This window comes from Apaloderma vittatum, unplaced genomic scaffold (assembly GCF_000703405.1).
Source record: "Apaloderma vittatum isolate BGI_N311 unplaced genomic scaffold, ASM70340v1 scaffold33870, whole genome shotgun sequence".
Classification (NCBI taxonomy): Eukaryota; Metazoa; Chordata; class Aves; order Trogoniformes; family Trogonidae; genus Apaloderma; species Apaloderma vittatum.
Genome location: NW_009695617.1, coordinates 10928 through 21067, shown reverse-complemented (window position 1 = coordinate 21067; position 10140 = coordinate 10928). Strand labels below are relative to the sequence as shown.

At 49.7% G+C, this 10140-nt stretch overlaps 1 protein-coding gene across 1 annotated transcript in view; it reads left to right on the top strand.

Moving 5' to 3' along the window:
* Nucleotides 1-360: 360 nt before the first annotated feature.
* Nucleotides 361-10140, top strand: part of EFTUD2 (elongation factor Tu GTP binding domain containing 2) — a gene marked incomplete at its 5' end in the record, with an annotated part of 19697 nt that continues 9917 nt past the window's right edge. The window contains 11 exons of the mRNA XM_009871907.1: nucleotides 361-526; nucleotides 983-1061; nucleotides 3024-3099; nucleotides 3328-3393; nucleotides 3645-3680; nucleotides 4043-4133; nucleotides 5214-5296; nucleotides 5741-5907; nucleotides 7465-7589; nucleotides 9232-9295; nucleotides 9663-9753. Coding sequence (XP_009870209.1) covers nucleotides 361-526; nucleotides 983-1061; nucleotides 3024-3099; nucleotides 3328-3393; nucleotides 3645-3680; nucleotides 4043-4133; nucleotides 5214-5296; nucleotides 5741-5907; nucleotides 7465-7589; nucleotides 9232-9295; nucleotides 9663-9753 — 1044 coding nt within the window. The remainder of the gene's footprint in view (nucleotides 527-982; nucleotides 1062-3023; nucleotides 3100-3327; nucleotides 3394-3644; nucleotides 3681-4042; nucleotides 4134-5213; nucleotides 5297-5740; nucleotides 5908-7464; nucleotides 7590-9231; nucleotides 9296-9662; nucleotides 9754-10140) is intronic.

The window sequence follows — 10140 nt, the reverse complement described above, 5'->3', positions numbered from 1 at the left end:
CAGCCTCAATAATTCTGTGATTCTGTGTGTGGTGGGGGCTGTGCTGTGCGCAGGTGTGGTTCTGTCGTGTGTGCGAGCAGGGAGCAGGAGGCACTGCCTGTGCTGGCGTCTCGGCAAGTCCTCTTGCTGTTCCTTTTCAAGGTGCTGTTATTTTTCTGAAGGGAGAGGTGTGTTGCTCACAGAGAGCACCGCAAGCTGCTCTGCAGCTGGACATCAGGTGCCGGGGCCGCACTGGTGGCTCCCTGCCTGGGTTTACGGCTCTCTTGCACCAAACAACACCGAGCTCGTACCTACTGGGGTGGTTGGTGTTTGTAAAGCACTTGGGTGCCGGCAGCAGGTAAATGGGAGCGTTGATTGCAGCTCGACGACGACGATGATGATGATGACATGGGGGACCATGACGAGGACCACCCGGGGATGGAGGTGGTGCTGCACGAGGATAAGAAATACTATCCCACCGCCGAGGAGGTCTACGGGCCTGAAGTAGAGACGATAGTACAAGAGGAAGACACTCAGCCTCTCACTGGTGAGTGAGGAGTTGGGTGTGAAGGGAGGAGAAGGCTCATAGTGGATCCTCAGAAAAGGGAAAACAGCATTCCCTTCCATTCTCCCCATTTTTTCTGTGCCCTTTTCGGATTCCCTCTCAGCCCCAGGAATGTGTAGACTCTTGTTTGTCCGTTGGCACGGGGGGTTATTGCAAATGCCAAACGAACAGTCTTTTGAAGAACCAATATCAGCAGCTGCTGGAGAGATGTTTAGGGAGAGAAGAAAATGTGTTGTAAGTTATCTCATTTGATCCTTCTGTAAGGTAAGAGAGTAGTAGGAAGGGACCTACAGCGATCACCTGCTGCAACTACTTTTGTAAAAAGCCAAGAGAATCTGCAGCCTGAAAATTGTGGTCTCTTCCCTGTGACCATTTCTGAGCCCGCTGGGATCGGGGTCTCTGGTGACAGCGTTTTGTTGTTCTCTCTCTTGTTTTCAGAGCCTATTATTAAACCTGTGAAAACCAAAAAATTCTCTCTGATGGAACAGACGTTGCCGGTCACCGTCTACGAGATGGAGTAAGTCATACGTAGGGGTTTTTAGCGTCGGCTCAGTCCATCTGGGCCGCGATTTCCTCGCTCTGTGTTGCGTGCAGGCGAAGGTTGGGGGGGCAGAGCGGTGCGTACCGCCTGGAGGAGGGAGATTTGGGAGTGGGGACATTGGCTTTGTTTCCTACTGTCACCAGCCGTGGAACTGAGTGCAGGCTCAGATTTGGAACCAAAAATGAGAGGGGGAAATGACAAGGCCAACCGTTTTACAGGTGTTTTCCCTTCACAGTGAGCAGCACAGTGCCGAGTTCCCTGAAATAGAGCGTAAATCTTACCTTAACCACTGATTTAAAGCTCGATAATTGGAAACCCATGGGGGTAGATTTGCCAGTGGCAACTTTTCTTGACTGGCTCAACAAATATTTCTCCGGTCGGTGCGTGGCAAACCTCGTACTGGGACAGTGTGGGTTGATCCAGGTGACTGTCAGCTTACTGCTGTCTCAAATTAATTCCCGTCTATGCTGGAGGAATTTAGGGAGGGAATTTTTATGCCAAATTGGAAAACCAAGATATAATATTAAGATATAAGCCACGCAGCTTTGTTAAGGCATAAAGTTGTTTACATAATTAAAAATATACAATCTTGGCATCGACGTCTGCGCCTTGTCGATGGGTGGAGGGGCTCTGTGTTGTCGCAGAGATCGCGTTTCTGTGTGTGTTTCCGTCTGAGAAGGAACAGATTGAGCTGCGTGAGTGTCTCGTTAGGCTCCTCTTTCCGTGCGCCACTTCACGGCGAGGCAAAGCTTCTTCCCAGTTTTTAACGGGCGTCTTCAAGCGCGGATCCGTGACCCAGCCGCGGGCTGCAGAGCCGTTTCCTGGATGCCAAACGGCCCCTAACCTGAGCAGTCCCTCGGCCCTGCGTCGAGGATCCTCCTATTTTCTGGCAAACAAAATTTCCTGGGAGTTCATAGTCAGATTTTCCACGTAGCCAGATATAAAGCAAAGGGCCTGCTGGGTGTTGTTTTTGGAAGCAGGCTGTTTTGCTCTCGGTGAACGACCCGTGCTCCTCTGATCCTTGTGTCCTCTGCTCCTTCTGTCTGTCCTCAATTCCTCTTGGTCCTGCTTGGTGATAGAAACGGTCAGAATGGGGCCGAGAGAAATTCCCGGCGGGACTTAGGCAGAAACCTGCAAGCCTGGCATCGATTTCCCATTTAGCCGTATTTTAAGGCCAATAAGCAAGCTTTCAATCAGCATTACTATTGATTTTTGTGTTTTGTAGCTCTTAATCAAAGTGTTGCATGTTAAGGAGTCTACCACATCTGTGGAAATGAAGCCTTTTTAAAAAGATTATTTGACGGCGCTTGTTTTCTGAAGACCCGTCTTTTGTGGTCTCTTGTTATTTTTTAGGGCTGTTGGTAATTTACCGTCTCAATTCTATTTTGGCTGGGGCCCATATAGAAGTGACCGGCTCATCACTCAGTTGCTGATTTTTCCAAAGAGATTTCAATTCAATTGTGGTTTTCTTGAGTCCCTGGGAACCATCAGTGTTTTAAGACCTGAAAGTCGGAATTAATGGTCTGTGGAGCCCCGTGGCTGCATCTTAAAACTGCGTGGGGTGCTCGTTACGCGGCTCCGCGATTTGCTTGACTGCCTGCCACCGTTTGAGTATTTGAGTATTTAATCGTCTGGGTAGATGGATGTGACTTTTGCTCTAATACCAACTAGAAGAGAAGAAAAATATTCAATAATATTCCATCGCTGGCAGTTTTCCTGGCTCCGTATCCTCCCACCCACTGCCATCTGGCTAGGACTCCAACTCTCTTATCCTCCCCATCTGGAAGGTGAGATTCGTCCTCCGCAGGGCATCGGCAGAACGAGAGTTTGGAGGGGATTCAGGGGGCACCTCGCGTAGAAAGCGGAGCTGAGATGGCACCTACTTTTCTTAGGCGCCGCAGAAGCCTCCTAACAGCCTTTTGTGTTTCTTTTCTCCAGTTTCTTGGCAGATCTGATGGACAACTCGGAGCTGATTCGAAATGTGACTCTGTGTGGGCACCTTCACCACGGCAAGGTAGCGCAAATATTTGTCGGGTAGTAGTAAGGAGCTGTTTGTTGCCTCTTAACCCTTTGATCCCCGCAGCAGCACGCTCTTTCTGCTCCTGCCTGTATCGTATTTTTTTCCGGCTGCGAGGAAATAATAACGTGCCCAGCTTTGGCTGTGCTGCTGCGGGAGGGATGGGATTGGGCTTGTGTTGATCTGTCTGAATGCACTCACCTCCTTTCTCTTGATATTTTTCAGACTTGTTTTGTTGACTGCTTGATAGAACAGACACACCCCGAAATCCGGAAGCGCTACGATCAGGACGTAAGCGAGCTTTTGGTGTATTCCTGCCCTGGGGAACACGGAGGAGGGGCTTTTAACTTGGAGGGAGTGTGACTGTATGTGAAGGTGTGGTTTGGTGATCAGAACGTAGGATTGGAAAGCCAGAGCTCAGTCCTAGTTCTGTCTCTGCCACTTGCCACCTTAACCGCGTGTCAAAAGTTACCGTGTCCTGCTTCAAACTTCAGATTTGATACCAAAATGTGACATCCTGACTCTTTTTTTTTTGTCTGCAGCTTTGCTACACGGATATCTTGTTCACAGAGCAAGAGGTGAGTGAACAGGCAGTGATTTTCATCCAGTTGTCTCATGCTTTACTTAGAGTTACTTACTGTAGGCAGTTTCCCCTTCCATTTTAACATCTTTTTCTGCCTTCCATATTTTGATCTTTATCAGTAAAATGTTCTGCTCCTCCTGTTTGCCTCAGGAGGACCCTTGGTCCAGCTTTCTCTCCTTTCCTGCCGCTCTCATCTCCGTGTGTGATGAGGTGGTTATTCCCTCCCTTGGAGTAACAGGATGTACTGGCTGGATGTTTGCTCCTTTCCGTCTGATGACAGTTTAGTCCTCGAGGTGGTGGAGTTTTTGTTTTGTTTTTTCTTCTATTAACTGGTAATCCTGGTTTCCTGCTTTTCAGAGGGGAGTAGGGATCAAGAGCACGCCCGTGACTATTGTTCTGCCGGACACCAAAGGAAAATCTTTTCTCTTCAACATCATCGACACTCCAGGTGATTGCGTGAGCCTGAAAATTGTGTTCTGGGATGCGCTTAGCAGAGAGCTGACCATCTGAACCAAAGTTTCTCTCATTAATAAACCTCTTTGGTCCGCTGGTTAGTGCTGTTGACAGGAGCAGAGGAGGGAAAACACATACGATGATGGTTGATGAGGGCCTTCAAAGAGCTTTTGTGTTGGATTGTGGTGAGATCGTGTAACATTGGCTACACAGAAAGAATCTGTACCCTGAAACCTCACTGATTCATCTGGAAATGTCACTTAGGTGCAGTGAAAGCCTGGGGAGTTTTGTTCTGTGGGCAGAAACCTGTGCTTTGTGGGTTTTGTAGACCATTCCAGCCCAGTCCTGAGCCTTTAGCTGAGTTCATCCTTCTGAAATCCCTTGCAGCAGTAACGGCTGTGCCGCCAGCTTTTAGTCGGGCTCGTGTTTCTGATTAACAAGCCTGATTGAGGACTAATGGGGCTGAAAATGTCTTTCACTCAAGTATATGAGAAGCACATCTAGAATTGGATTTCCCAGCTCTCGCCATGCACAGCAGGCACCGTGCTTTTCTCAAATGTTGTTTCCCCCACAGTGAGACTCTTCAGCAAGTTCCCTCGAGCCTCTGACGAGCTCCTGTGAGGGGAACATAATCACAGATCAACTTGTAAGGAACCACGGTCAAATTTTAGGGAAGAGGTTCTTGGGACACATCTGTTGAGTTAGAGCTCGAGATGAGGGAGGTTAGAGCGCAGGAGGAGACTGGAGGGAGAGGCATCTGTTGTTCTTTGGTGAGAAGTAATCTTCCTCCTTTTCCCAAAGTACTTGCACTGAGCTGTGAGAAAAACAGTAGCAAATGTGAGGAAAACTGCCTGTTAAGTGAGTTGTGTTTAGTCTCAAAAAATAGCATTAAAGCTGAAGCGAATCCTAATGTGGAGCTCTGCAGCCGCTCCTGGGTCCCTGGCTGAGGAGGAACGGTCTGTTCTGCCTCGCTGGGTACCAGTGACCAGAGCAGAGGGACGGCTTTCTGCCCTTGGTGCTGCTGGCATCGGGGCTCAACTCTGATTCTCACCCCCCTCCTTCTGTGTTTTTGAAGGTCACGTCAATTTTTCTGACGAGGTGACGGCCGGCCTTCGCATTTCGGACGGCGTTGTGCTTTTCATCGATGCGGCTGAGGGGGTGAGTGCCAGGTCCTCCTTGGATTTCACTGCAAAATACCTTCCCCTGAAGAGATCCTGCCTTATTTTGGAAGCCTGGGATGGGTTCAGCTTTCTAGGGAGAAGGGTTTTTGGAGGACAGGTTGGGAAGCGGGAATACTTTCCAAGGAGTTCAGCCTTATGACTGTCATGACGTGTGTGACCTGTTGGCTGATTATCTTAAGTTGCTTGCATCCCCAAAACTGAGCAGGTTATTTCTATCGGAGATGCCCGAGGGGTAGGATTCAAGGAATTTGGTTGCATTGGCAACCTCCTGAATTTCTGGGAGATCAGCTGGTGGCTCAGCTCGGGCTTTTCTGCCGACTCGCAGCCCCGTGCACAAGGGTCACTGCTTCGCCGTCACGCCCTAGATAGCATTTTGTGGAGGTCTTTCGCTTCGGGTCTTGATGCTCATGATTCCCCGCAGGTGATGCTGAACACGGAGAGGCTGATCAAGCACGCGGTGCAGGAAAGGCTGGCCGTGACCGTGTGCATCAACAAGATAGACCGGCTGATCCTGGAGCTGAAGTTGCCCCCGACAGATGCTTATTACAAACTCCGACATATCGTGGACGAAGTGAACGGTCTGATCAGGTACGGGTGTTCGGGGCGATGCAGCCTTAGCGCTCGTGTCCCTTCTCTCTGTGAGCCCTGCGTGCACCTAAAAACAGACGCGTTTGTCTCTTGGGACGTCAAATCGTAGAAAATGGGGCAGGAAGAACCACTGGAAAGTCATCTTGGCCAATATGTGCGATTGGGTCTTCTGGACAGGCCTCACAGGATCAACTCTTTTTTTTTTTTTTCCCCCCCATTAAAAAGGAGGGAAAGCAAACGTATGACCAGAGCAGGGAACTTCTGTGCTCCCAAACGTCTTAAATACACCAGAGTTGTCCAGGCTGTATCCCAAACTGTAGGTTGAGATGACTCAGAGCCCCCAAACATTTGTTACAAAACTGAGGAACTCGCTCTCCCGACCCCTAAACAGAAATTCTGCTATTGCTGTTGTCAAATCTCCTTGCAAGACCCTGCTCAGAGAAGGAAGGGACATCTTCTCTAGCTTTCACGTAATTTCTCTGGGTTCTGCATCCAGGTGATTTTTTTAACAGCTTTCTCCCCTTCAAGTTCATGTGAATTTGCAGATGAGCTCACTTGTGTGTCTCTCTGTTTGGTTGCTACTGGCATCGAGCAGCTCGGAGCGGGGTAATTTATCCTGTCTAGCATGCTTGTGAGCTCATTAGAACCGTTTCGATTTCATTCTGCCCCTGTGTTATTGCTGTGGTTTAACTCCAGCCGGCAGCTAAGCGCCGCGTGCTCGCTTCACCTGCCCCCAGCCCCAGAGGGATGGGGGAGAGAACTGGAGGGGAAAAAACCAAGTAAAACTTGCGGGTTGAGGTAAAGACAGTTTAATAGAACAAAAAAGGACAAAAATTATAATAATGATAGTGATAACGAAATAATTAGAATACACAAAACAATACAACTACTTAGCACCCAGCCAGTTCCTGAGTGGTGGCTCCTGGCCAGCTTTTCTCCCAGTTTATATACTGGGTGTGACATCCCATGGACTGGAATATCCCTTTGGCCAGCTGGGACAGCTGTCCCGGTTGCGTCCCCTCCCGACTTATCGTGCCCCTCCAGCCGTGTCACTGGCAGGGCAGTAAAAGAAGCCAAAAAGTCCTTGACTTAATATAAACACAGCGTAGCAACAACTAAACCCAGCAGCGTACTCTCGCATTAAATCCAAACACCTGAAAGAAAATTAACTCCAGCCCAGCCAAAACCAGAGCAGTTACTTGCCCTGTATTATCTTTTCCCTTGCTTCGTTGATAACTTTGCCGCCTTTTGTCAGGGGAAGAGAAAACACCTGACAAAACACACCAAGCTCTTGTGCTGGTAAAATTTTTTTAGTTCTAGGCCTTTAAATATTCCTTTGCACACAAATGCTTTGAAGTTTAGAGTCATAAAATGATGCCGACCCTGAAATTCCAGCGGTGAGCACACCGCAGCCCGTTTTAAGCCGCTGCTTGGCGATGTAGAATCCTTGCCGCTGCTGTTTGGTGGGGCAAGTGGGCTTAAGAGTCTTCCTCGGTTTGTAACCTTGGTTTTATTTCATGTTTTTTTCCTTGTCTCCTAAAAACTGTCTCCTCTCAGTATGTATTCCACCGACGAGAACCTCGTTCTGTCTCCCCTTCTGGGCAACGTGTGTTTCTCCAGCTCGCAGTACAGCATCTGCTTCACGCTGGGATCTTTTGCAAAGATTTATGCGGACACATATGGTGAGGATTATCCAGAAACCTTGTACGCTTTAACATCTCGTTTCCTATCCCTTTTTTGTTGAGGCTTTCCAAGCCATTCAGCTCGAACTTCCACCGCGTGTGTGTGTGGTTTGAATCGCTGGGAGCTGAGAGGTGCTGCGGATTTGAGCAGAAACACAGTTCTGACTTGTTTTTAGTGAGATGGTTTCTCCCGAGAAATGTTTCTTGAGTCAGAAGCCAATATTTTACACATACCCTGAGGCAGAAGAGACAAGCCCCCCCATGGCAGTTGGAGGCAAGTGTGCGTGTTGTGCTTCGCCTCCTTATCACAGCAGCTCGGAGGTGAAGCGGTTAAGTTCCGCCTGCCTCTTTACAAAAGTCTCCAGAGCCTGAGACTCAGCTGCAGCCAGGCACAAGCTTGGCCCACAAGGTTTTGCACTCTTGCCCTCTTTCTTTTTTAAGAAACTGTCTTTTCCTGGCTTTGATTTAATTTTCTGTTCCCCAGGTGCCCGCTCAAGGCAATCTGCCACTTGTAAAAGTGGGCCTTTTGCTTGCATTAGCCAGCTGCACAGCCGAGGTTTTTGAAGTCTCCCGCTGGGGAATTCGGGGTGATCTGTAGGAGCTGGGAGCAGGGGAAGGAGGATGTTGTAAAGCAGCTGGCCTGGCTCTTGCAAAGAATTCAGCCCGAGGGAGGATAAACTTGTAGAGGTCAGGGACTGATGCGTCAGGACTATCACGTGTCCTCGGGAGTTTGGAGAAATAAATGAGCTCCCTGGGTGTCGTGGCGTTAACTCGCTGCCTGCTGGGATGACAATCCCCCTTCTTTGGGGGGCTCATAAAGACTCCAGCCCGGTGGATGGGACGTGTAGTCCACGGGGACAGGTGGGAGCTGAGCAGGACCTTGAAGTCAGTTAAATTTGATTGTGGCCACCAGGGATTTCGTGCACAGGCATCACACTTCAGCTAGCATGAGTTGTAGTAGTTTAACTGTCAAAACCGCAGCCACCATGAAATTTCTTATGCTTGCACATCTGCCCACAGCAAAAACTTGTTTGGAAACTGCTGTAAATTATCACCGCTGTCGTCTTGTTTGTAAATTCACCGTGACAGCCAAGCACTACGCCGTTCTTTCAGTGCTTGGGTGTTTGGCTCTGCTCTTAGTGCATCAGCTGAAAAAGAGAAGAGAACCTGGAGGTGTTCAGCAAGGCAGAAAATGCCCGTGATAAGCCCGTGGGGCAGGTTGAGGTGTAAGCCATCCCAGCACCTTGGCGCTCCGGCGTCAGGTTGTGGCGTTAACGTTTGGAAAATGAAGCAGATGTAATTGGGTTCCTGCAGCGCAACGTCTGGCAGGCCAGCTCTTCTCCGCTCTAACCTTGTCTGTAATTGAGAGGGTTGAAATGTTCCTGAGAAGCGACTCTGTGATCGCAGAGCGTGCCTGGGCTCCGGCAGCGTCCTCAGCGCACTCTGCCCGCCTCTCTGCCCGGGCTCCCCAGGTCAGGGCTGATTCATTTCTTCGGAATCGGGACTGAGCATTCACTCACCAGCATCGGAGCATTAAATCGAGTCCTCAGGGCTGTTTTAAAAACCAAGCCCCAAAGATTTCCGAGATGAGAGAAACACAGAGATGTCTCAGAGACTTCTGTCTTTTGCTTTCCCCCTTTAGGAGATATCAATTATCAGGAGTTTGCGAAGAGGCTTTGGGGTGACATCTACTTCAACCCGAAGACGTAAGAAGCCTGTTTAAATGCCTGGCAATTTATTGCTGGGTTTTTCCCCTCTTTTCCTTGTAAAACATGGACTAGATGACCACCTGACCTGAGTGGTCCTGTGGTGGAGTAACATCTGGGAAGGGTTGAGTCAGGCCTCCTGCTTGGTTTAATCTTCGTGGTGCTCCTGAAGGCCCTAAGCAGGAGCAGAGAACCTCCTCTGGCCTTCGTCTGGATGAGGGTGACTCCTGTATCCTTGACAGATTCCCAGAAGGGTTGGGAGGGAGGATGAGAGAACCTGGGAAGAGCAGAGGCCGTGTGTGCAGCAGGGGTGGTTGCAGGCTGTGGAGCGCTCTCTCCTCACGTCTCTCCGTCGCTCTCCCAACAGCCGCAAGTTCACTAAAAAGGCCCCGACGAGCAGTTCCCAGCGCAGTTTTGTGGAGTTCATCCTAGAGCCCCTGTACAAGATCTTGGCTCAGGTAGGTGGTGGTTCCTGATCCTTCCCCCAGTTGCAGAGAGCAGCAGCCGAGGGCTGGATGCTGTGGGGTGAAGGTGTGTGTGAGGCCTGTGGGTCTCACCTGTCCTCTTCTTCAGCAAGATCTTTTGGCTTTGGGGTTGCAAAATGATGCCAAGCAGCTACTTAACAGGTGGTCCTCGCAAACAGAGCCCTGTATTTGCACAGCTGGTAGAATTGCCCTTGCTCCTGTGCTCTACTATCAGCCAGCTGGTGATTAGGGGAGTAGAACATCTCCCTTGTGAGGAAAGGCTGAGGGAGCTGGGGCTCTGCAGCTTGGAGAGGAGGTGACCTCATTCATGTTTGTAAATATGGAAAGGGGGAGTGTCAGGAGGACGGAGGCAGGCTGTTG